We start from the raw sequence: 27,360 nt of genomic DNA on the forward strand, positions 1-27,360 counted from the left end.
GCCAGTTTTGCCAGACCAAAACCTTCCTCTTCTCCATATGAAATCGATTCATAATGATAGAATTCTGTATAAGAACAGGACATTAAAATCCATACGACTTTAAAATACATGCCTGCTTCCTGGCTAAAGATTTAGAAGTCCAGTCCTTCCACCGATGTAAAGCCCTTTTGCAATGCCAGAAGAAGAAATGTCTAATGCTGAAAAATGTTTCAAGTGAGTTCAATGTTACAGCTAGTACACGTGGGAAACCTGGAGACAGCAAGCACTTTCTTTAAATTTTGATGTGAATGCCATTCTCTCCACGCATAAAATGATCGTTTTTTATGGGTTAACAAGTGCAGCATGCGGCATTTTCTCAACGACTGTTGCCCCTGGCACCATATCGACCAAAATCGAAGCGCTTTCAGTTGGGACGACATTTTTCTCCAATCATATGCCTTTGTCTTTGCATGATGCAGCTGAATGCTGTAGCACACCCACCTCTGCACATATAGAATGAGCATTTCCTCTTTAAAGCGATGGACTACAAACCTTCCAAGTGTGTAAAATGAAGTGTTGGCGCCGGTTTTTCCACTTTTGCCAGCAAAGAACAACCGTCGCATTGTGAGTCGCTTTCGCTCGTGCATAAATGTGCCATCCTGAAATGTTCAGCAACATCAATTGTTTTCTAATTTGATGGTTGGGTACCAGCCAATGTCAGGCGCTTGCGCATTGCTTGAAGTTTTAAGGTAAAACTACCCAAGTTTATGTTTACGAAAAGCCTGTCAATATAAACCCTGACTACCTCAGAAAGCCACAACCTCTATAGCTCTCGCGTACCTCTGACGCCAGGCACTCAGATATCTCTTGCTCAAAGATAAAGCTCTATGAAAGTTCTGAATCCAAAATAATGATGCAAATTTAATTGCTAAAAAGAAGAGCTTCCTACCAGGTTAACAGCTGGCCCATGGATTTCCAAAAGTTTTCTAACTTTGTGTCTCCAGGATTTAAATGCCTGATGTTTTACAGCGTCCACTCCTAGCTCCTACCATCAAAACAAGCTTAAATCCATTCGGTATTTCTATGCACACTCACATTTATCATATTAATGAAACTTTTCCAGTTTAAAAAATATGTATGAATAAGCCGTCTCTTGCTGAATTCTTTGCTAAGCTCCACAAGCTCAAAAGTCCAATCAACATTCTTCCTCCATTTTTCCATGAAGTGCACCAAAAAATGCCTGAACGTCGAATTTAAGAAAATTCAACAATGTCCCACACTTACCTCCTGTGCCAAAACGTAGCGTATTCTAGAGTTCCAGATAGATGACGCTGCCAATGTTGGAATGAGTTCAATAATGAACGCTTCTCGTGGAAGCACACAGCACGCTCCCACAGCCGTATATTTTTATTATAATTTGCCTTGGATCTTTTCAGTTGAAAAACTAATCTGCTATAATCGCAAAAATAAATTAAGGATAGAACAGAATGAAATGGATTTGAATAAGAACCTCTGCCAAAGGCTAAATGCTCTCTCGAATGCAGAATTGTTCTGATTGGCTGCAAAACCATTTTGTTTAGATTTTTTTTCAAGGACTGGAAGATTACTTTCAGGAACTCCATTCTGAAATAAAGAAGTATATTAGGGCCTGTGTTACAGCATTTTAGCATACATCACTAAGGTTACTCATGTGTTTCTTAAAGTCGCGTCCATTGCTTGCATTCTGAGGCATTGTCACGCCAATGTTTAGCGAGTCACGGCATTGCATAGGTTCTCCTTGCAGTGTGTAGAGTGTGTTACACAATCGAAGGTGTCTATAACCACGATGGAACTGTTGTTTATGGTGGCAACGCCATTGAAGCCAATAAAATAGAAGCACCTTATGACTGTGAAAGCCATTCACTTTTAAAAGCAGATCGTTTCTCTGCAGAATATACACTAATTAAAAATATCACACACATATAGTTACCAATATCTCTTTGTTAAGCTTGTTCCACCAATCATGTTCGGGCCTTAGACTAAGTTTTAAAAGCATTCTATAGTAGAAAGTGTCCTCGGTAGGATCCTGGAGAAGAAGAAGAATTACGTAGAATCTGTACACATCTGTACACTCTGTACACCTACCAATCCATGTCTTTGTAAGACTGTATCATATGCACGCAAGACATCTGTAAGGCGGACCTGTGAAAAAGACCATCCTTGTCAGCAGAAGTATGAGGAACGAACTGCTACCTCTGATGATTCCATACGTGCCAAGACATCAGCAAGTCCAAAAATTTCACGTATGAGAGAAAAATCTGCATTTTAGTTGTAAGGAGTTACCATCAGCCACAGTTCTCCCAAACCTTTTAGCGCAAATCGACGCTTGCTCCTCGGAAGAGCTTTATATGTGAAGTACTTAGCATCGTTGAGAGCGCATATGTCCTTGTCTGTGAGTTCCATGTCGTATGCCGGCCTTCCTTTCCGGAAATTGAAGTGAAGACCATATCCCGACTGCAACCCTTTTGTTTGGAGCTGGTTTGCTGTTGAGGTTTGAGCAGTGTCCTTACGCTTTCTTGAATCTCGCACGTGTTCATGTTTCGCGTTTGAAAACCTCTTTCTTAGATCTTCAGAAACCTAAAATAAAAAGTTATACTTGTTCGAGAAACACCGCCAAATGCGTACTGGGACTGCAGTGTTAGTGTCTTCAGCATGCTGAAAACTGGCAGGTTTCAGCATTGACTATAATCTGCCTTGTAAAGTGGTCCTAGACAGGAAAACTCCTGTTTGGCTTTTCCCCATACTCCCAGCTCCCAGGATTGTTAAGTACTCTATGGCGGAGAGCGAGCTGTTTCTTTCCTGCACATTGTTAGCGAAAACTGCATATCCCAATGAACCCTAAGCGCAATAAGTGCAAGTTATACCATCAAAATTATTTTTCTTTTGGATGGTTTGGATGTAAACACGCGTAAATTCTGTTAGGACGGTTTGTGTGTGCGTCTCAAAAAGAAGGCAGAGGGAGAGAACCTATGTTTGCCTGCTATCCATGTAAATCTTTACCATGTTGCCTCTCAGCTCAACTAACTCGTCCTCTCTTCCTCTACAAAGTACAAACAGCACCTAGAAAATAGATGCAAGCCCGTATGTTTTCAAGTCAGCTTTGAGTATCGATCCTCACTTAAACTCTGTCTTCCTCTCTTTCATAATAGGCTAACCTTCTGTCCCGGTGAAACAAAGAGCCGTGCTAATGGAACTGGGATTTCATGTGTGATCCTCGGAGGATTCTACACAGTAGTCGATGTTGACATGCTTGCTGATTAGTTCTGCAAATGCACACATGTTTATTCTTTTCTTTCTTTTATTTTTTTCGTTATTTCAGAGAACCAGGATGATGGGTTTTCACGGAAGTCAGGCTCATCAATGTGATCGAACTTTATATAGGAAACTGCAAAGGAGGTTTTTCGCTGTGCTAGAAGCCGTAGAGTTCAGAGATACTTCTGCCGCTATCCAATGCCTAAGGACACACCATGCATACGTGGCAAAAGGGAAGAGAGAAGGACATGAAAGGTAGATTGAGCTCATCTTGCTCACACTCCCTTGTCTCTCACTTTTCCTGCACAGGGAAAACTATATTCCTTTGTTTTTCTCTCTCACCTCTGGGGAGGAGTAAATGCAAGTGAGGAGCCATAAGTTGATGGGTCAGCCATACCTGCAGGGATGACATAAAAGCTTTTTCTTTGAGGGCTGTGTTCTTATTAACACTTTCCATTGTGACAAGCTTCTCTGCACGTAATTGCATGGATACTACAGCTCTTCAGCTTGCAATGAATAATGTTGAATAAGCCAATCTTGCCAACTGTGTGCTTTCTCAGCTGGTAAATCCTTTGGAGGCTACCTTTTACGTTTCTTACATTGGTTTTTTCTTCAGTTACAAAAAACAAAAAGTGTGGAACAGCCAGATTCATGGATCACCATGTCAACCCAATAAAAAGAGAGATCAGAGATATATAATCCAGTTTCTTTGGCAAAAATAAGTGACTGTGATTTTCCTGTAAATAATATTTTAAAACTTTGAAAAATAATGATAATATAGTTTTCAGTTATGAGTGCATGGAATATGGAAAGAGAATATAAAAAATATGCATATCAATTAGTTCAAAACCTTAGTTTATAGGAGTGAGTGGTCCAGATTGAAACCAATCCAACAACTACTAAAATCCCACTACACTAATATTAGTATATGGCATAGGACCTCACATCATCTCGAAATGATGGAAGACTGTCAAGGTTCTCTCATGGATGGGCCAGGATTTGGAGGAACATCAGAAGAAGGCATTTGTGGATCTATAGGTGGTGCCAGTTGTTCTTGATCCCTTTATATGAAGCATTTTAGCCCATTAAATATGCACAATTTCTGGAGGGTCAGCCTACTAGATGTCATGCCAAACCTCATAAACTTGCAGTTCAACTTGTTGCAACATATGATATGGTCCTTTCCATTAAGCAAGGAGCCTCTTAGATAAAACATATACTATAAGATGGGGAAAACAAACTAACACTAAATCGTCCACTTTGTACTCCGTAGGTGGACAATGATGGGAATTGTAGTGCCATTGTTATCTCACTTGTACGCGGCCTAAGTGTTCAGCAAACTCTGCTTAAACAAGTGGAAGAATGCTAGTCAAATACTAATCCCATGACCTAGCAGTGGTAAACCCAATCTTGTTAGCAATATTGGATCATGACCAAATAAGAGTTTATATGGTGAAGCACCAATAGAACTTTGCACCCCTGTGACATATGCATACCGAAGAGATGGCAAATAACCATCCCAATCTGAATGCTGAAAGTTCATGTATTTCGCAATCATCCATTTGAAAGTCCGAATGAGTCGTTCCACCAAATTGTTTGACTATGGATGATAAACACTTGTGAAAGTGTGGCATATCCCCAACTGAGACATCAAAACATAAAATGCCTCAGCCATAAATGCCTATTATCCGAAAGAATCCGCTCCGGATAGGAATGCTACTCAATTAAGGAGGAAGTATCTAACAATAGTTGTAGATGCACTAGCAAGAGCATTGACTTCCACCCAATGAGTCGAGTAATCAGAAGCAATAATAACATACTCATTGCTAGCAATTGATCGTAGAAAAGGTCCCATTAAATCAAACACCACCAACTTAAATGGACAGAAAATTACAGTTGACTCTAATTGTCCTTTCGCAACACAAAAGGGAGTATTACAAGTTTGGCACCAAATGCAACTACGCACATACCAAATAACATCACGTCGTATCTCTGGCTAATAAAAAGATTTGTGCAACTTCTTAGTCACATAACAATGTCCTATATACCCATCTAAAATAAGAGAATTATGGTAGACATGGAGAAAGTGTGGAATGAAGATAAAAAGCACCACCAGTTGTATAATTATCAGGATCTGTCCCCACAAAATAAAGAACACTGTCCTTAAAGTGATATTAAAAATGTAAATGTTAAAATGGCAAGTCATCAATAAATATACAGGATTCTCAAACCCATCGCAAAACCTTTGAATCCATAACTCAATTTTTTGAGCCTCGTGAACATTGTCAAGAGAAGGTAAATTTTGGTTTGCACCTTGTGGACATTAAACATCAAGTATAACAATCACCAACGGCACGGAATCCTCATTCAGAAAATCTGTAAATGTGAAATAATAGACTCGTAAAAAACATGAGAAGAGAGCAAAAAAGGAAGAAGAGCTAAAAAAAGGGCATCAACATCACCCATAGAATTCCCTTGTGATGAAAAACATTAAAATCATATATTTGAAGCTTTAAAGCCCACCAAACAATATGGCCAACTAAGTTCTTCTGTTTTAATAATAAAGTAACTACAACATAATCACTTTCTAATAACATCTGAGAACCATATAGATATGCATGAAGTTTCTCAAAACCCCAAACTACTACTAAACACTCCTTCTCTATTATGGAGTAGTTCACCTTCGTTGGTTGTGATATATGGTTGATATACACAATAGGATGGCATTGACTAGGCACACTCAAGCTTTCTTGCATCAACACACCTCCAAGACCAATATTAGAATGCAAAATGAAGGGTCGAGTGTAGTTAGAATACGCCAAAACCAAAGGAGTTGTCAATAGCTCTTTGAGATGCACAAATCCCCACTCACAGTCTATAAACCAAATGAAAGATGACATTGATGACTTTAGCAACACTCACAATGGTGCAGTGTAATCAGAAAGATGATCAACAAAATGACCGAGATACTGCACCTTGCTCAGGAAGTGTTGCATATCATTCACACACTTTGGAGTAAGGATCTTTAGAATAACCACAAGTTTGTCAGGATCAACTTGCAAACCCTCACAAAAAATATGGTATCTAAGTTAAGTCATATCCTTGGAGCACTTTAATCGCTTCAGCTTTAAACAAACTTGTCATAGCCGATTCAACACATTATGAACATCATGAACATGTTCCTCCCACGTCCCCTTCAAGTGGATCAAGATATCATTGATGAACTCAATAGTCACTTTTGGCATATTGCAAAGAATCTTGTCTATCATCCGTTAGAAAGTTGATGGAGCATTGTTCAAACCAAACAGCGAAGAACTCATATAAACCAAATAGTGTACAAAAGCAATCTTAGAAATTTCTTCTTTAGCCATTGGTACTTGTCAATATCCAAAAGCAAGATCTAACTTGGTGAACCAATGACTTCTCCCAAGAAGATCCAATATATCAGTAGTATAAGGAAGAGGGTTCACATCTAGGATTGTCACTTCGTTTAATAGATGATAGTCGATGCAAAAATGAATACTCCTATTAAGCTTCATCACAAGATGACGTTCACAAGCCTAAGGACTCCACGACTTATGAATAACACCCTTTTTTAACATTTTCTTGACATTTTGAGGTAAAATCTTGATCTTTTTGGGTGACTAATGATAAACTGGAACCTTAATTGGACAAGCATCCCCAGTTAGAATAAGATGACATATAGCAATCTTGGCCCCAGATGACAAGTCAAATTTAAAGAGATCAGTATACTCCTTCATGAGCCAATCAACCACTGCCATACAAAAACTGTTGGAAGGATCAGAAAAGGGAAGAGAGGAACAAGATAGAAACATTGGAGGAAGTAATTGGGAGACAAGTGATAGAAGCAAAGGTAGAAGCAAAGGGATGAAGAGGTACAAAAGTGAGAGGAATAAAAGAAATATAAAGAAGTATGAGACAAGGAGGAGAAGCTTCAAAGTCACATTTGGCATGATTGCGCTACAACTAATCTATACCAAGGATGAGGTCAAAAACTTAACTCGGCACCACCCGCAATGACTGCAACCCAAGCTCAAGATTGGCCACACACACAACCAAGTCCGCCTCATCCTGTGCACATGCATGTGTACAGGCGTTGCCATAAAGAATGAAAATTGGCTTTGCCGCATGACATAAGTATAGACAACAACGTGTAGCAACCAATCTATACTAAAGATGAGGTCAAAAACTTGACTTGGCACCACCCACAATGATTGCAACTCAAGCTCAAGATTACCCACATGTACAACTAGGTCCACCTTATCCCATGCACATGTGTGTGTACAGTCGTTGCCATAAAGAATGAAAACTAACTCTACCGTATGATGCAAATGTAGATGGCAATGTGTGGCAAAATAAACTTAGAAAGTAAACATTGGATGGACTAGTGCCAAGTGAACCCTTTAATGATACTCCCAAAAGAAAGATAAAAAGGTCATTGACTTATTTCTGCAAGGTCCCTCCACTACTCGCATGACTTCTCATTTCCAGAATGCATTTCAATGTCTAGACTATCTACTGTAGCAACACCAACAGGACATTATTGATGCCAAAGTCTTCACCTTGGAAATAGAGGTTGCCAATCTAGAAAATGCCAACAGCACCAATAAGTATAGCCAACTTCATCACACGCTTAACAGCTTCTTCACAAACTCTTATGATAAAGGGTAGACGAGGCTGAGCCTTTTCCAACAAGCCCACCTACAGTCATGACCACGGCCTCACCCTTGTCCTTAAACTTGAGCAACAACAACATCAACCTCTATTGGAACATGACCATCTCTCACGGGAAATGGAGTTGAAGAATGTGCAGCGAGAAGTGGAAGAGGCGACATTTCATGATGTTGTGCCAAGCAAAGGGCATCATCAAGGGTAGCTGGAGCAAGTGCATCCACAAGTTCTACTGAATCTTGATGAAATACTGGCCACAACATTCCCAATTTGATTCGCTCTGATATATTTGGCTTTGCATGAAACAAAAGGCTTTGGAAACAAATGCAAAATTGCATCACTGACTCAAATATGCCTTGACAAAAATGATGCAATTGTTGGAAGGTATCATCACAATTATTAGCATGTCCAAATGCATGTTTGAAGATGTTTGGGAGAATACTTTAATCCTCATGAGTAGCTGCATTTAAACCATTGTACCACTGTAGTGTTATCCTTTAGAGCCACATGAGAAACTCACGAAAACATCGAGCATCATCCCAAGAATGATATATAGCAATCACTGTGAAGTGATCGAACCAATGATAAAAATCATCCCCAAGATTTTCATGGAAGAACTTGGCCAGATGCGAGGATTGGTAGCAAGAGTAGGAGGAGCTGTATCATGTGTTGTGAATGCTACCATCAATTGAGTTTGATTGTTCAACTGCAACAGCATAGCATTCTAGAGTCAAAGGAAGAGGAGATTGCTATTCTGCCATGGAGATGAATGAAAAGGAAAGAGCACAAGAAAAGAAATGGAAAAAGCTAGAAGGATAGGGAGATCTAGACAATACAAAAGCTAAATCTAAACCAAAATCCCAAATCCAAGCACTCCTCAGAGACAATGAAATGTGCCCCTCACCTCCACCAATGTGAGTGCATGGAATATAGAAAGAGAATATAGAAAATGTGCATATCACTTAGCCCAAAAACCCTAGCTTATATATAGAAGAAAGTGGTCTAGATTGAAACCAATCCAATGGTTACCAAAATCCCACTATGCTACGGAATTGTAACTATACACTTGGACCTCACACAATCATTATTCAGTCATAAATTTTTTTAATTTATTTCATCATGTATTGCTGCAAAATAAACATGTTAGATCCGGAGCTCAGAAAAAAAGGAGCCTTAAAACTCTTTATTTGCTACCTCTTTGCTTTTCTGTCTTCCAAAGGTTATTTCTAGTCATGATCCAGATTTCCTAGGGAGTGCTGGATATGTGTTTACAGATCTACAAAGCTTTATGAGAGTTGAACTCTATATGTGAAACTAATTTCTTTGAATACTTATTCTATGTGTTCCAGTGGAGCTGGATTCCTTGTTAAAAGAAAATAGAACTAGCATTGCAAAAATTTGGAAAGCCAAATTCATGTAGAATTTTCAAAAACATAAAACAGACATTGATAGGTGGGGGCAGCCGTGTGGCCATCTGCTAACGACATGATTGAGGCCACGTAGGATGGGAAACCTGCTTTTGATAGGGAGATGCGGCCTCAATATGGCGAGGGGTAGGCCAACCTTTCACCTTCTACGAGGAGAAATTTTGGCATGCACACGAAGATTCATGCAGCAACATCCAGCATATGTCTATGGTCTTTCGCTGTTAGCTCTCCCATCTAGAACTCACACGCAGTTACTACGGGGCCAGCGAGGAGCTGTAAGGGAAACGTTTCCAAAGTTAAACACCATAGAAATAAAATGCTCAGATAATGAATTTTGCGGGATGGAAGCTGGCATCCGGAAGAAACTTGCTGAGTGCTCCCCAAAGAACCATCTAGTCCAGTGAAACGAGAGAGAGAGAGAGAGAGAGAGAGAGAGAGAGCCTTCACTCCCGCAGTTCACCTGTGGGAATTTTTCCAGAATTAGCTTCAGTCATTCTCAGCAAGGCAACTACACTCGCCTGACGTTCAGGTGTATCCTCCCGGACTCAAGCCGGAAGTTAGCCTGCTCATCTTCCACGCCGATCTCCTCCATGTCACCGTCCTGACAGCCATCTCCTGCCACCCGTGCCACTTCCGACTCGATCATCTCCAGGAGGCCGGCTTTGTTTGGTTGTTTTGTTGCTGAGTCCGTGCGAATGCTGTAGTGGAGTGGAGAGTCGCTCCTCAATTGCTTTGTGGGAGAGGTGTTGATTGTACAGTGGATGGGAGACTCACTTCTCACGGCACAAGATTCTGGGCCAAGTCGGACGTTGATCTTTCGAACTTCCCTGCCGCTGTCACCTCTGTTGTTTGGATGCTGCGGGCATTTTGGATTCTCCGGTGCTGGCGTAGTCCACCTGTTTCCCTTGTTGCAGCAAATACATCTGCTTTGTGTTCCGGGCCCTGACGTATCCCACCTCTGGGACCGTTTTCTTCCCTGCATTGTCCCAATAAGCTTCTTCTCCGGCTCCTTTGGCTTCCGTGCCGTGATAAACATTCGGAAGACTCTCACCACTTCCTCGCCCAGAGCACTGCACTTGTTGTCCGTTGCTGTCGTGCCGTCCAAAGCGGACTGCATACCGGTGCTCAGCTTTTCTACTTTAGTGTCAAGAATCCTGCGTTGATCAATCAGTGAGATGTGGGATCAAGACGCTCTTGAAATGCGTACCTTAAGTTGGTGTAAGTAGCGGAAGCTACGTGATCAATTCGGTTCTCAAGTAGTATCAATCTCGCATCAAGTGAAATGGCAGCTCCTGCCTTGAGTCGTCTCTTCCGTCTTACATTTCCCGGCTTCTCCAACAAACCCACCCTTTTTTCCACTTCTTTAAGCACAGTCGCCGCACTCTCAAACTTGGGAACCAGTAAGGCCGCAAACTTCTCTATCCCCCGCAGTTCATCAACTGAAAGTATCACGCTGGCTTGAGTATTCTCCAGCTTTCGAACTTTCTTGCCAGTGTCTCTGATCCTCGTTTCCAGGATCATCAAGTTCCTTATCAGTGTGTCGTCCTTTCCTTTCAGTTCCAGCTCCGTCTCATAAGACTCATCTTTAGAGTCAATCACACCACCATTCCGTTTAGTCTTTGTGAATTTCGATAGCAACCCTTCGGCCTTCTCTGCAAGTGCCGTGATCTCAGAAGCGGCCGAGCTTGCAGCATCCCGCTCCTTTTCTAGAGCAGAAAACGCATCCTTGAGACTCCGCTGAAATTCGCGAACTTCTGTAGTAGCATATTCTTTTTCCTGGTTTAAATCCATACTCATCCTCCGAACTTCTGTAGCGAACGCGTCCTTTACTTTGCATATATCTTGTTCTAAACTCTCCTGAAGGTGTAGCGACTTTCTCCTTACCTCGGAAAGAACAGCCCCAGCCGATTCGGCAACCATATCCTTCTCCAGAGCCAGCGATTCTTGGAATTCACAGCTCTTTCTGCGGGCATTGACCTTCTCGGAGCTCACACTTCCAATCACATCCTCGACCATTTGACCAGCCTTTGAAGCAGCAGACGCAGCGTCAGATGCTGCAGAGATGGCCAGATTCTTTTCCTTCTCAATAAACGATATTGTTGTATCCATTTTGTTTTTAGTCTCCTCAATATTGCCGAGTAACTGCGGCAGGCTTTCAAAGTGCATCAACTTGAACTCAAGGTCCCCGACAGATCGCTTCATGGATAGATAGTCTTTCTTCACGTCTTCCACGTCGATCCTTGCTTGCATTGCTTCCTTCCTCACATAATGGAGCTGCTTCTTTAATTGATCACTGTCTTCCTGAACATCTCCAGGGTCCTCCTTCAAATTATCTTTTCGTCCTTTCCCAATCGAGTCCACTTGGCTCCAAAGAGTCCGAAGCTCGTCCTTTACTTCACCTATGGACCTTTCCTTCAAGCCTTGACTGGAGCTCTCCTTCTGAGGGAAGCACCTTTCTATCGCCTGACGTATGTAGCCACGTCTGATGTCATCTGAGTCGATCCCCCTCTTGGTTTCCTCCTCCCTTCGGAATTCTATTTCCGGTAGCCTTATCTTTGATTTTGAGAGTGCTTCCACTTCCTTCCAAAGGAGGCACAGAGCTTCTTTCATTTCCGTTACGGTTCTTTCTTTTCCAACCAGGCTCTCGAGCTTGTGAGGCAGAAACTTCTCGAGCGCTTCTTTTATTAAGCTTTCCACTCGGTGTTTGCCACCCATGCCGGCTAGTTCCACCTCCGTCAAGAAAGATTCACACTTTGCTGTCATTTCGCGCTTCAGGTCCTCAACGTCTCTAGCAATTCCGAGCTCCATTATTTCAAAGTCGCTTTTGAGACTCGTCTTGATCCCCCCCATAGAATTCGAGATTTTCTCGTCAACATTTTTTAACAGTACAGCCTTTGTTTCCACGAAGGAGAAGTTCATCCTGTCTTTCAAGTCTTCCATCATAGCAGATGACTCGTCCTTGACATGCTGTAGCTTTTCCTTTTTCTGAGCCTCACTCAAGGCCCACAAGTCCTCCGCTGCAGCCAAGTCATTGCTTAATCCTTCCATAGTTTTCTTAACTTCTTCCTGTATACTCCTTTTTATAGACATGATGTCAACTTCCATGTCATGTCGCAAATATTGTAAATCCTTTTCGAGATTTTCCGTTCTTGACCGCCACAGTCTACCTTCCTCATCAAACCGCAGTTTGAAACCATCCAAAGAGCGCTTAAGTTCGATGACAAGTGCCTGGAGATTAATAAAGTCGTCTTCTAAAGGTGCCAATGCCCGAGTGATGGGACTCCCAGATAATTCTCTCTTCCTGTGACGAAAATCTAACCAATAGTCTGACCAAAAATCTGCTCGAGAAGCTGCTCGAGAGCCTCGAGAGTCAGATGCTAGCAGTTTCTTAGAAAGGTCCCGAAGCCTATCTGTCCCAGACCTGTCTTCCAGACTTCCAAACCTCCAGCAGCCATCTCTGTCACCTTCGTCGTGATGGCCACAGGACGAACAAGCTCTATGGGACTCCTCCCAGAACTTCGGAACTGCATGACGAGGTAACGTCAGTGTCAACTCCTTGCTGTACTTGCACTTATAAACCGTTAGTAGAGGTAAAAGAACTTCAGGAAACAAAACCTGCTGAGCTCTTCCTTGGGCTCCTCAAAGGACTCTTACTTTTCCTGGCCGGCGATTTTCTTGAGACCGGCGACACAGAACGCCTGCTCAATGGAGCCTCACTCAGTCTCATCGACCAATCTTCCCAAGTTTCCCGCTGCTTAACTGTCTTCTTCAAACTTTTTCTAGCCTTCTTTGGTGACTTCACCGGCTCAACATGCAGTCTTGATGTCTTTGGTGCTCTTAACGACGCTCGAGGAGGCTTGAGTTTGGAAGTCGTCCTCCTGCTCCTGTACGGCGAGTTTCTGCCGTGCATGTCGGGCTCAAGTTGTCTGATTCTCTTCTTGACGTCAACTAGGGCGATTTGAAGGTCCGCAATCTGGCTTTCCCCTCTGTTCAGATGGTAATTCGGATGGCGCGGGATCGTCGACAGCAACAGTGCCTCAAACTTCTTCAGGTGCCCAAGTTCATCTACGTACAGTCCTGCTTTCCGTGAAAAGTCTGCCTTCTTAAGACACAAGCGCGCACTTCGACAATAATAAGTCAATGGCAGGGCTGGCTGGTCCATTACACCGACATTGCTCTATCCCTGGCAGTATATCAGCACTGAACATAAGACTTTCGGGCGTTCCTTTTCGTTTCCTTTGAGTTGGTAGAATGGATCAGCTCTGGAGAACAAGATAAAGGCTAGTCCAGCTTCCAACGGCCGACAAGAACAAATGCTATGCGCTTTCTTGCAGCAGTTAGACCTATGTTTTTCATCAGCTGAAATTGCCGGTAAGTTATTCCAGTTCAAAACGGAGCGTAAAGAACGGAATCGAACCGGGTTTTTCAGGAACAACATCACTCGAATTCAGTTGAATGAGGATCGAACCTAAACCTAAATGCTTTTGGTTCGAAACTGATACATGAAAGCATTCGTAGGTACAAAATTTGAGCTTTGCCAACTACTTTCTGCTGAAATCAATACATTTAGCTTACAAGTGAAGCATTTTTTTGCTTGGAACAGATAACGTTTGTTATGAATCAATGAAAGTCGATTATCCTTTTCAAACGCTTCGATCAGGCCAATGATGTTTTCTTCGTTTATGAAGTCCCACTTCGTCAGCTACGATCAACAGAATCCCAAGCCAACGCCTAAATTCAAGGTAAAAACCAAGATACATCCTTGCCGTAAAAACTCTTTGGCTGCTGGCTTTTGGAAGCTGTTTTCTTTCCACTGCAAAAGGGAAAATCATGAGCTTATGATTGCTTATGAGAGGCTATGTTTGTTGTTCTGCATTCTGGGGATAGCTTTTCAAGTATACGCAGACAAGACATACCGCTGGTCTTGTAAGGCAGCAGACATACCACTGCATCGAACTAATCCTCTGCGGCCATAATATAGTAGCTAATCAATCATAAGAACAAATTAACAACTATTTTATGTGATTAATAATTAGTTATGTTTTACTCTACCGCTTTGTCCACTCACCTATCTTTGGTTTTGGCGTTGAGCTTGCGAAGATTCTTCCCAGTAAGTGCTCTTGTGCTTCCTCCTTTGGCTGGCCATTCCACATGAACTGAGTGACATCGTCCACCTTGGACAGCTTGAGCAAAAGCTACTTCTCCTTCGAATGGTTTGATCTCAATGCCTGAACCTCAACATTAGCCTCTTCAACTCATGCTTAACCTTTATTCTACGCACGAAACCGGTCCTTGTCCTGATGCAATCCTCAATGCCCTGACAACGCAGTAAGCCATTGCCATCTTGCTCAAGAACGCCTCCAGTGCTCATGTTCTTCTTCCATACAAGCGCATTCAGGTTCAGCGGGTTTGCCCTGTTTTTTCTTTCCCTCTTTCAATTGATGATCATCCCCTGTTGACACCTGCGAGGCTGTTTTCTTGGACAAATTGTATCAAAGAAAGCACAATTTGGTGCTAGGTACCACTTTCTTGACAAGGCAGACTGCACTTCTGCTTCAAACTCCTTTGGCTGGCCAATCCACAAGAACTGGGTGACATCTTCCACCCTAGACAGTTTGAGAAACAGTTTCTCAAGCTCCCTATCATCTGTTTCTCCTTTGAATGGCTTGATCTCAATGCCACAAGATGGCGAACATCATCCAACTAGCCTCTTCATGTTGCACTTAGCAAGCTTGGACATCCTTGACAAATCCCTGTCACCACCTGGTGCAATCTTTAATTTACCTCGCTGATCAGATGCTCAAATGCAGTCACAGAATCATTAACATGATTTGAGTCTGATGTTAGATTATGATTTCGTATACCTGGGCCTCTTGAGTTTTTTCTGCAAATGAATGTGTCATCTAGATCCAGCACCTGTCCATTCCTTCCTGCAGCCCCCTAATCAGGATTCCTCTTCTTGCATCCACCATCCATGGCCTTACAATTTTTGGAAATTTCTTAGGGCGATCGGGCAAATTCATACAGGACAAGCTGCCAGGCAAAGAAAAAATCATTTCCCCAGGGAGATGAAGAATCTGTAAGTTTTCTGTTGATCACATCTTCCTCTTTTTCCAGCTTTTCTCTAAGTTCTCTTTCTCCATAATCTAAAGTTCTTTCCTTGATCCTGGCAGAATCTCTTTTATAAATATATCGTCAAGCTCAGGTGCGGCAAGCACTTTCGATCCACAGGGATCTTCCAAAAGCTCTGGAAGAGCGACAAGGATGACAAGCAGTCGCCACTGCTTGTTAACAGCAAGTTCATGCTCTGCAAAGGCTTGCACTTGCACATCAGAGATTGCGAGGGATGGCCGAGAGACCAGAGAAGTTTTGGATCGAACTCGCTGTTGAGGAGTGTAAGCTTACCATTTCCAGGATCGAAGCCACTGTTTCTAAGCTCTTCATTGAGCCTGCCGTCCAAAATTTCTGGATGGTGTGATCAAGAAGGAGAAGAACATATTGTGGAAATTGATCCAGGATATTTGAGCTCCAAAGGAATAGTTTTGGTGCATGGTTCTGGAGGTGATGTCTTCTCTTGGAGGCATGTAATGGCTCCGCTAGCTTGACAAACCGGCCACAGTGTTGCTGCGTATGATCGGCCTGGCTGACGAGCCGGCTGGGCAAAAATGGTGGCCGTGACAAAGATGGTCTTCCCAATCCTTACGAGCGCCAGTCACAAGTGAGTGTCCTATTCATCGTCTTCTAGAAAAAAAGAGAGCTTTTTCTGTTGTTCTTGCTTGTTTGATTTCTCTGATTAGAGCTCGCAGGTGAATTTGCTGCTGAGCTTTTGCCAGGAACTAAAATTCTCATTGGTCGTACGCGATGGTGGATTGCTCGCTCTTATGGCAGCTGCCAAGATCTTGAAATCTCTAAGCTCAACGCAGGTAAGCTCCAAGCCACTATAGTTGGATCATCTCATGGATTTTCATTTCTGTGATGAAGGTGGTGATCAAAGGTGTGGTTTTGATCGCGGCGAGCTCCTCCAGAGAGGTGATATCGCCATTTGCTCGAGTTTTGCTCCACACTACTTTGGGACGGCACATACTCCGGCCATTGCTGTGCCTGGAGATGGCGAGTTGCCATGCCTGGCACGATGCTTCCAAGCTCACCTCCGAAGTGATGGAACTTTACAAGGTATGAGGAAAAATTCGATCTTGATCAAAATATTTCCATGATCTTCCGTGTATACATTGATCCAGGTATCTTTTCTATCTTGTTGTGATGTCTAGGCCATTTTCTTCTCACAAACTTGCTCCTGGACAAAATGAAGGAGACCGCCAAGGAAAGTGTTTGTCAATCTCTCCTCCATTGCGCATATTGCCTCTTACAGCGGTGGAATCCAGTTCTCACACCTTAATGACAAAGCCTGGTACACCAAAAAACTCTCTTTTCTCGTGAGCTTACATTCTTCCTTTTTTCTTCCAAAAGGTACTCCAACACTAGAGCATACAGTCAATCCAAGCTCACGAACATCTTCCACGCCAAAGAACTGGCAATGAGATTCAAGGTATTCGTCTAATGCTTTGAAATCTCTCTCACCTTTCTCTTTCGTCAATGCTTTCTCTTTCGCTGATTAGGCTGAAGGAGTTGACATCACAGCCAACACTGTAGGTTTATAATGACACCTTTGATGCGGTACACATTCTACATAATGAGTTTGTCTCTTTGTCTTGTCATTGTTTTCGGTTACTTATGGAACTTTGATCTTCATGCAGGGGTTCTCAAGTTCTTCTCCAGCTTCCTTTGGAAAAATGTGCCACAGGTAAGAAGAATTCTCCCAATTATCTGGAAGTTTTTCGTGACTAATACGTGATTGATCTCTCAGGGCGCTGCTATGACGTGCTACGGCTTTACATCCAAGCCTCAAGGACGTCATGGGGCAATACTTCGTGGATTCCAACAAATCCAACTGTAGCACTTATGGCAGAGATCCCAAGCTCGCTCACAAGCTATGGACCTTCTCCCAGGAGCTTATAGACAAGCATTCTCCGTCCTAAAGGTAAAAGGTTGATAGTGCTAGAGACAACTGGGTAATGATTTGTGGATAGACTGTATTTACTCTTCTCGAAAGCTTGAGCTCGAGCTCGAGCTTGATCAAAAGTAAGATGCATTGCCTATATTGCACATGACTAAAACTTTTGTTTCAAGCATGTCGTCCATCGTGTACTTGACACCCTCTCGTTGGATTCCAGAGTCTTTGATCCCACCGTATGGCTGACTATCAACGCACGTGCTTGGCGAATTGTTGAGGCAAACTCCTCCAGCCTGTGAGGATCAAATAATCATCAAACAATCGATCAATACTTTCTATATCTCAAATGCAAAGCTACCTCTATGTGCTCAAACGCATAGAAGACCTTGTTTAGATCATATGTAAAGACGCTGGCTTGGAGACCGTAATATGTGTTGTTAGCTTCCTTCACAGCTTCCTTGAAATCACTGCGTCACCACCGTTTTAGTTTAGAGAAATAAAAAGGAAGTAAAGAAGAACTTCAGGAGCTAAGAAACTTTGAGAGATTACTTGTATGAGTAGAGAAGGATCATGGGATTGAAAATCTCTTCCTTCCTTGCATCTGTGTCAAAGGGAGTGTCTTCCAGGATTGTTGGCTCCATGAAAGCTTCCCTTTGCTTACCACCAACTAAAATTTTGGTGCCTGCCTTCACTGCCTCGTTCACGCTCTTCTCCACTGTAGCTGCCGACGACCTGGATATCATGGGCCTGATTGATGTGTCATCTTGGCGATGATCTCCACCTTTGAGTTTCTTAATGGCAGTGATCAATGAATACTTCACCTACACAACCAGCACCAAATACGTTAGATCAAAGCTCGATTTGAGAACAAAGAATACGATAGAATTTAAAGACAAGTGTCGGATACCTCACCTTTCACGTAAAGACGTTGCATGTGAATGCACGACAGGCCACTTTGATAGAATCCCTTGTGGACCAACTTAGCGATTGTACCTTCCAAGTCTGTACCTTCCAAATAATTTTTTTATTTTAGGTCAAGGTCTATAAAAACATAACACCCTTTTATTATATATATTAAATACACTTACAATATCAACATAATCCCACCTTCTTGAAATAAATGTATAAAACTATTTTACATAAAAGAAATAAAATGATACTCATAAAGTGTGCACTTGAAACTCTTGGACAAAGTGTGTTATTTAGAATTTATATTTTATAGCTCCAAAGAATGTAGATAGTGGCAATAAAATTTAAGTGTTAAAGATGGGTTTTACAAGATGACAAATATATTTAAAAACGAATTACAAAAAAAAGAAATTAGAGAATAGATTTGTTTAGTTAAAAACCAGATAGCGGATGTCGCGAATGTGACTTTGGGTATCGCAAGTTACATGTCGGCTAGTCCTTACGGACACTCTTTCCTTACTACCACAATGGCAGGAGGTCAGTATTGCTAATTCCCTTTATCAACGCCCTTGTTCAAGTGTTAATTTACTGGGCTTAGCACCTATACTTAGCTAAATGGACATAAGGTAGGAACTCCTATATGTTTCTAGCTAAGCATACTCGGCTTGGCTCTTAATTCTCTTTTGCTTTGTCTTGCACTGGCTTGACAAGAACCCTCGCATATTGAGATTGGTCCCTCAATATTGCTGGATGATAGCTTACCGTGTTTGCCAAACACCCTCGCTATCACGCCCTTTGTGTTAGTCTTATTTCGGTCCTAAATGCTATTTATGGAAAGTGTTTAGATTTGCTCATTTGGCATATCTACGGAATATAAAAATTGAATTAAACATAATGGTGTTTGTCCCATATCCAAATTTGCAATCTAGCGCCATTCCATATTTAGTAAGTTTCAAGTGTAAGGAATCAACTCGCCGAGGTGTCGTAGGCTAAAGGAGCCCCGAAAGCATGACCAAAATGATAAAGAGTTCATCGAATGGGACCAAGTCTAAGATCGAGTCCAAGACCGACTCTAAGACCGAGCTCAAGATAGAGTCCGAAATCGAGTCCAAGACCGACTCGAAGACCGAGTTCGAGACGGAGTCCAAGATCCAAAATCGGGTCCGAGACCGAGTCTGAGGTCGAGTCCGAGGTCGGGTCCGAGATCGGGTCCGAGATTGAGTCCGAGATTGAGTCCGAGACTGAATCCGAAGTCGGATCCGAGATCGAGTCCGAGATCGAGCCAAAGACTAAGTCCGAGTACTAATACGGGTCAAGGGGTGAGCGTGCGTCTCCCAGGGGGGGGGGGGGGGAGCTGCAGGGGGTTCCAAAAGTATAGTAGGGATAGTGAGGTCCAGGAACCAGTCTTGAAGGAATTCTCCAGTAGTGCTCCAAACTGACTTGAGGTTGAGACTAGGGCCGAGGGGCCTTGGGTGGGAGTGAGCATAGGCTTGGGTGGTGCTGGAGGGGCCACCCAGGGAAGTGTTCAAGAGCAGCTCCCACTCCCGAAAGGGAAACCGACTATGGTGCTCCCGGCTCAGGTGGAGTGGTGCCGCACTTGAGTACCTTGTGGCTCATTGGTCCTCGCCCTTCCTAGGGGCTTGGGCATTCCCTTCGGGATGGAAGTGGGGGGGTAGAGGTACCCATACCAGGCCGTTAGGCCATGGTGTTTCGCCCCGACGTCCCGAAGCAAGTGCTGCATCCAAGGCTTGGGATTTAGAGGGTCCCATGATCAAGTCTTGTTGTACCAAGGGGTGTTAGGAACTTGGAGGCTTGGTGTGCTTGGCTGCTTGTGCCTGCGGGGAGTGTAGCCGAACCTTAAGTCAAGTCTAACCCGGGAAGGGGGATTGGGAGAGAATTGGGAAACCGTAGATGGATGGCTAACACTTTGTTACTCGTGCAGTGAGTAGCTGAAACCAAGTAGGACCAAGTAGGAGCTGGTACAATAGGTGAGAACTTTGGCAATGGAACTTAGCACAAGCCAAGGCAGTGTTGGTTGGATAGACGAGGTAAGCTGGCAAATTGGAAAGGAAAAATTTGTGGCTTACAATTTGGTATCGGAGCCTTTTCCTCAGTTCTAGCGAAGGATAGAGGCGGATTGCTGGGAGATGGCAAAGGCAGGGCAGAAGCGAACCAAGGCGGAGACAAAACCTCCTCCAGAGCTGGAGCCTCCAGTGGAACGAGAGGCTATGGATGAGGAATCCTTGCATGAGGAGGACTCTAGTGAGGAAACTTCCAAACATGAGTCCGGTGGCGAGGTTCGGTCGTCCAAGGCTCAATTGGATGTGCTAAAAGGATAATTGGCACAGACCAATGCCCTGCTGGAGACTCTCGTACGCAAGCTAAAGCGTGACGAGAAGCGGAAGAAAAAGAGAAAGACTACGGATGCTGGCAGCGCAGAAGGTGCGGACCCTTCGGCAGGGACTAAGGCAGAACCAAACAAGGTCGAACAGACTGAAGTAGAATCAGTCCCTTAGGCAGTTCCCAAGTACAAACCAAAGCCCCCACCGGTCTTCAAGGGAGTGAATGACTATAAGGTGGTGGAGGATTGGTTTTACGATATGGAGGACTACTTCCGAGCGTTGCAATTACCGATCTCGGAGAAGGTCTCATGTGCAAAACCATATTTGGCAGATAATGCCAAGTTTTGGTGGAGAACGACGGAGGCCAACGAAGGACCGGTGGCCACTTGGGACATGATGAAGGCGAGGATCCGTGCAACATACGTTCCTCCGAATGCCACAGTGACTCTGCATCTGAGAGATGAGTTGAGTAGGCTGAAGCAGACTGGAATCATCCAAGAATATGTGAATGGGTTCATGGCAAAGAGGATACTTGTCACGGACATGGGGGATATGGATGCGTTCCATGCCTTCATATCAGGTTTGCAAACTTGGGCTCGCAGTGAGGTGATGCGCTGGAACCCGACCAACTACAAGGAAGCGTTGGATGCGGCCATCAAGGTGCATTTCAATGATAACCTGCGACGGGGTCGGGATCCACATTTAGCAAAAGGGCCAAACCAAGGGGAACGTATAGCAAGGGGAAATTCAAGAAGAGTTTCTCTAAGAATGAGTCCTCGGGGTTCTAGAAAGGCAAATTCGGTGGCCAGCGAGCGAGTACGTGGGGGAGTCAAGCGAAAAGAGACAAACCCAAGGATAAGAAGGTCAAGTCGTATAGCAGTGTGGGAAACAACGTATGCTACAACTGCAGTGAAGCGGGACACTTTTCGAGGGAATGTCCCTACCCGAAGAAGGCCAGAGCCAATATAGCCATCAAGTCGGGTGAAGTCCAAACTAAGGTATGTGATCCAGTCCCTAACTCAAAGTTACTCATTACACAAGCAACTTTGGTAGAGAGTCGTTCGCGACATCTACTAGCCTTCCGAGGGAAGCTCGGAGGTAGCTTTTTTAAGATCCTTATTGACACGGGTGCTTCGGATAATTTTGTGGCTGCAGACATAGTCTGGCAAGCCGGACTAACGATGCAGCAGCTGGGTGAACCAAGGACTATAGATTTTGTTCAAGGTAGCCAAAGCACCGATGAGGTACTTCGACAAGCGAGAGTCGAAGTAGGGACATGGAAAGTGGACATGGATTTCACCGTGTTGGACATGGCGGGATTTGACGTGATCTTCAGAATGGATTGGTTCAATCGGTTCGTGGTAGCCCTGCATGGAAAAGGTAGGAACTTTGTGGTACTGGCGAATGCCCAAGGAACAAGATCTAGGGTGGAGGCCCAGGATTTAAAGGTAGGGCAAAGCAAGGCCAAGGATTCTTGCTTAAACCTAGTGTCCACGAGAGGACAACTCACTAAAGGAACTAAGGCAGCCTTTTTGTGCTTACTCTCGGTGAAGAGTGATAAAAAGACAGGAACAGAAGAAGTACGTTTAGTGATCTAGCGGGTGTTGGACCAATTCCAGGATACCATGACGGAGGAGTTACTGGCGGGGTTGCCCCCCGCACGACTGATAGAACATAAGATTGAACTGGTCGAGGGTGCTGAGGCGGTGGTTCGTCCCCCCTATCGTTTGAACGAAAAAGAACTCAAAGAGCTCAAGTGCCAACTAGAGGAGTTGGTGGACAAAGGGTATGTTAGGTTGAGCAAGTCACTGTATGGGGCACTGGTGTTATTTGTGAAAAAGAAAGATGGTTCTATGCGCATGTGCATAGACTACCGATTGCTCAACAAGTATACAAAGAAGAACAAGTACCCTTTGCTAAGGATTGAGGACCTGTTCGATAGGTTGGGAAAAGCAAAATACTTCTCGAGGATTGACCTAAGGTCAGGATACTACCAGATCAGGGTAGCCGAGGAAGATGTCGAGAAGACAACCTGTCAAACGAGGTATGGGAGCTTTGAGTTTCTGGTGATGCCCTTCGAGCTATGCAATGCACCGGCAGCGTTTTCGGCGCTGATGAACCACATTTTTTTTACCCTATCTGGATCACTTCGTGGTCGTCTATATCGACGACATCCTGATCTATAGCGAGACGCTAGAGGAGCATGCCGAACACTTGGCGAAGGTGTTTGAGAAACTAAGGGAACACAAACTGTATGCTAAAGAGAGCAAATGTGACTTTGCTCAACAAGAGGTAAAGTTTCTCGAGCATGTGGTGGGCCAGGACGAGCTCAAGGTGGACCCAGAGAAGGTCCAAGCGATCCAGGAATGGGAGTGACCATTGAATGTACATTTGTTGGGGGCGTTCTTGGGGCTATACAACTACTACCAAAAGTTTATCAGACACTATTTGAGAGTAGCCCTGCCCTTAACGAACCAAACAGGAAAAGGGAAGATGGTATGGACAGCAGAATGCGAGGCGGCATTCGTCCACCTCAAAGGAAAGTTGAGGAAGGCTCATGTGTTGGCATTACCAGACTTTGGTAAGGACTTTGAGGTAGAAACGAATGCTTCGGACTTTGCGTTGGGCGCAGTTTTAAAGTAAGACAACCATCCAGTAGCGTTCTTCTCAAAGAAGTTGGACAAGGCTCAACGGAAGTGGCTTGCCCACAAGAAGGAATTGTTTGTGGTGGTCAAGGCACTCAAGGATGTGAGACACAAAATCCCTAGGCCCCAAAGTGGAGCCGGAAGGGCGCCACATGGTAGTGGCCGAAGCGAGAGCCAAACGAGCGTAACACGTTTGGACCAAAAGCTCCGACTTGAAAAGTCAAGAGCGGGAGTGGAACTCCCAACGAAGTGCTCGAGGAACGAGCACGAAGTGAGCAAAAGGCGAGGCTCCAAAAAGGGACCCAAAAGGACCAACACATGACACGTGGGAGTGTCCGAGATGGACTCGAGTTGGAGTTCGAAGTGGAGTCCGAGATGGACCCGAGTTGGAGTCCGAAGTGGAGTCCGAGATGGACCCGAGTTGGAGTCCGAAGTGGAGTCCGAGATGGACCCGAGATGGAGTCCGAGATGGAGTCCGAAGTGGAGTCCGAGGTGGACCCGAGATGGACCCGAGTTGGAGTCCGAAGTGGAGTCCGAGATGGACCCGAGATGGAGTCCGAGATGGACCCGAGATGGAGTCCGAGATGGAGTCCGAAGTGGAGTCCGAGGTGGACCCGAGATGGACCCGAGTTGGAGTCCGAAGTGGAGTCCGAGATGGACCCGAGATGGAGTCCGAGATGGAGTCCGAGATGGAGTCCGAGGTGGACCCGAGATGGACCCGAAATGGAGTCCGAGATGGACCCGAGATGGAGTCCGAGATGGAGTCCGAGATGGACCCGAGATGGACCCGAGATGGAGTCCGAGATGGAGTCCGAGATGGAGTCCGAAGTCGAGACCGAGACTGGGACCGAGACCGAGACCGAGACCGAGACCGAGATCGGGACCGAGACCGAGACCGAGGCCGAGGCCGAGACCGAGCCCGAGCCCGAGTCCGAGTCCAAGTCCGAATCCGAGTCCGAGTCCGAGTCCGAGTCCGAGTCCGGAGCCTGAGAGGGTGAAAGCCCAAAGCGTTCGTCTCCCAGACCCTGGGGGGTTTGGTGAGCTCCAAAAGTATAGTAGGGGGAGGACTGTTGTGGAGCCAGTTTGGCCAGGAAAGGTCAGTTTGGCCCAGGAAGGCCGGACCCAGTGTTGGGTGATGAGCTGCCCACTGGGAAGTCCAAGACTAGAGTGAACACAGACCGACAAGCGGGGTAGCTTGGTGAAGTGTTCAAGAGCCGGCTCTAGTTCCCCCGGGAGATCGACTGGCCGATGCTCCCAGTCCAAGTGTGGGTGGCACTACCTACTTGGATACCTGGTGTGGCTCAACGGAACCCGCTCTAAGCCCATGGCTAGAGCACCCAAGAGCAGAAGGCGAGGAGAGTACCCAGGTGGCTCGCGTAAGGCCACGGTGTTCCGAAATGTTGTCCCAAAGGCCCAGACTGTGGAAAGGAAGAGGAGCAGTCCTCTGGGGCAGTGACCAAGGACACAGTCGTGTGGTGAGGAAGTCCCAGAGGACCGTGGGACTTAGTGGTCGGGCCTGTGGGTCTCGATCCAGTGGCAGTGTTGGCAAACACGGCCAGAGGCAGAAAGGGACTTAGTGGGGACTGACAGAGGGATATTGGGGAAGGCTATTCCCCTTGTCGGTGGGCATCCTAAGGATGCTAAGGAGTGGATCTGAGATGACCACTCACGGATGGTTTGCCTAGTCTTGGAGAGCCAAGACGGTGATGCAAGTGGTATTGGACTACCAGTGTGGCAAAGGTGATTGGGCATGGCCTTAGCGTAACGGGCTGCTATGTCGGTGGTACCTTTGAGTGTCGGTCATGGGATCGGACACGTGGAGCACTTGGACCAAGTGCAAATGTTGAGTGGCATGGATGCCATTCTCGGGGCTAGCAAGTCCCAAGTCCTGGATTGGACTTATGGAGGTTATGAATGAGACTCCTCCAAGTGGTCAGAGGTGTGGTTAAGTGACTAAAGTAGAATGGAAAATTTAGTCGCTTACAACTTGGTATCGGAGCTGTTCCTTAGTCCGACTTTTATTGGTGCTCAAGTATATCACCACTAGTGTTGGCATCGGAAGGTCCGAGGAGTGGGACTATCCTTGAGGAGTAGCAAGTCGGGAAGACATGGCTCTCCATTACAGTTCATGTGTGAACTTGTAGACGAGGTGGTGGATAGAAAAGGGCCAATAATGGAACGACTTTGGGATCTTGGGAACAGTGCAAGGTTTTCCTCATTGAGTTGAGGATGTGATCCGGGTGAGCATTTGTCTCAGCAAATTGGCTAAGGTTGTTGTGGTAAACAACTAAAGTTGGGATCACGGGAAAGATAGAGACTCCAAAACAATAAAGGAGTCACAAGATTTTCCTCATATAGTTGAGGTTGGCGCTCATGAATGTGAGACCAGAAGTAATGACCATGGGAGGTCAAATACGGAAGAGGACTCAAGTCCTTGAAAAGGTAGCCGGGGCTACCTCTAATAAATGCTGGAACAACCCAAGGAGTTGGGGGTGTATTAAGTGGATGAGTTGGTGTTCTCATCACATGGACAAGTAGTCCTAAGGGGCAAAGGTTGCCCCCAGAGAACAAAATTAAGTGTCGGAGTAACACTTGTGAAAATAGTCCTTTTGAGTAGGACAGGAATGCAAGAAGTGTATTCCAGTGAGCTAGTGCCTCACAAGTAGGACCTTACGGGTCTATGGATTAACCAAGTCCAAAACTGCTGGATGACTCAAGTAGAGTCAACGGATGGTCCTAAAAGGACTGATGGAAGCATTTGGACTGAGGTGTGTTGTACCCCACAAAGGATGGGGGGGGATCATAGGATCTAAGGATGAGAACAAAGGGTATCTCATTGATGGCAAAATGTGCCATGCTAAAGTTATGGGAAAGGTGTTCCCAGAAGAAAACAACTTTGACATAAAGTTGTGTGTGACCTCTATGGTGCAGTGCTAACGGATGGTTGGCATGAGAAAGAGCGGTGTTGGTCTTGGCAAAGACTTAGACACGAAGGGGAAATGTCATAGAGGTAGGCTCGTGGAGCCGATGGTGTGGAGACACCAAATGTGCCAAGGTGTGATACCTTGAGGCTATGTCGGTGGTACCTTTGAGTGTCGGTCATGGGATCGGACACGTGGAGCACTTGGACCAAGTGCAAATGTTGAGTGGCATGGATGCCATTCTCGGGGCTAGCAAGTCCCAAGTCCTGGATTGGACTTATGGAGGTTATGAATGAGACTCCTCCAAGTGGTCAGAGGTGTGGTTAAGTGACTAAAGTAGAATGGAAAATTTAGTCGCTTACAACTTGGTATCGGAGCTGTTCCTTAGTCCGACTTTTATTGGTGCTCAAGTATATCACCACTAGTGTTGGCATCGGAAGGTCCGAGGAGTGGGACTATCCTTGAGGAGTAGCAAGTCGGGAAGACATGGCTCTCCATTACAGTTCATGTGTGAACTTGTAGACGAGGTGGTGGATAGAAAAGGGCCAATAATGGAACGACTTTGGGATCTTGGGAACAGTGCAAGGTTTTCCTCATTGAGTTGAGGATGTGATCCGGGTGAGCATTTGTCTCAGTAAATTGGCTAAGGTTGTTGTGGTAAACAACTAAAGTTGGGATCACGGGAAAGATAGAGACTCCAAAACAATAAAGGAGTCACAAGATTTTCCTCATATAGTTGAGGTTGGCGCTCATGAATGTGAGACCAGAAGTAATGACCATGGGAGGTCAAATACGGAAGAGGACTCAAGTCCTTGAAAAGGTAGCCGGGGCTACCTCTAATAAATGCTGGAACAACCCAAGGAGTTGGGGGTGTATTAAGTGGATGAGTTGGTGTTCTCATCACATGGACAAGTAGTCCTAAGGGGCAAAGGTTGCCCCCAGAGAACAAAATTAAGTGTCGGAGTAACACTTGTGAAAATAGTCCTTTTGAGTAGGACAGGAATGCAAGAAGTGTATTCCAGTGAGCTAGTGCCTCACAAGTAGGACCTTACGGGTCTATGGATTAACCAAGTCCAAAACTGCTGGATGACTCAAGTAGAGTCAACGGATGGTCCTAAAAGGACTGATGGAAGCATTTGGACT

At 44.8% G+C, this 27,360-nt stretch overlaps 1 protein-coding gene across 1 annotated transcript in view; it reads right to left on the reverse strand.

Moving 5' to 3' along the window:
- Nucleotides 1-17,522: 17,522 nt before the first annotated feature.
- LOC9636256 (succinate-semialdehyde dehydrogenase, mitochondrial) overlaps nt 17,523-27,360 on the reverse strand; it is a 68,232-nt gene continuing 58,394 nt past the window's right edge. The window contains exons 4-6 of the mRNA XM_024687373.1: nt 17,950-18,221; nt 17,786-17,867; nt 17,523-17,693 (exon numbers count right to left, since the gene is read on the reverse strand). Coding sequence (XP_024543141.1) covers nt 17,523-17,693; nt 17,786-17,867; nt 17,950-18,221 — 525 coding nt within the window. The remainder of the gene's footprint in view (nt 17,694-17,785; nt 17,868-17,949; nt 18,222-27,360) is intronic.

Source organism: Selaginella moellendorffii, unplaced genomic scaffold (genome assembly GCF_000143415.4).
Source record: "Selaginella moellendorffii unplaced genomic scaffold, v1.0 SELMOscaffold_53, whole genome shotgun sequence".
Taxonomy (NCBI): domain Eukaryota; kingdom Viridiplantae; phylum Streptophyta; class Lycopodiopsida; order Selaginellales; family Selaginellaceae; genus Selaginella; species Selaginella moellendorffii.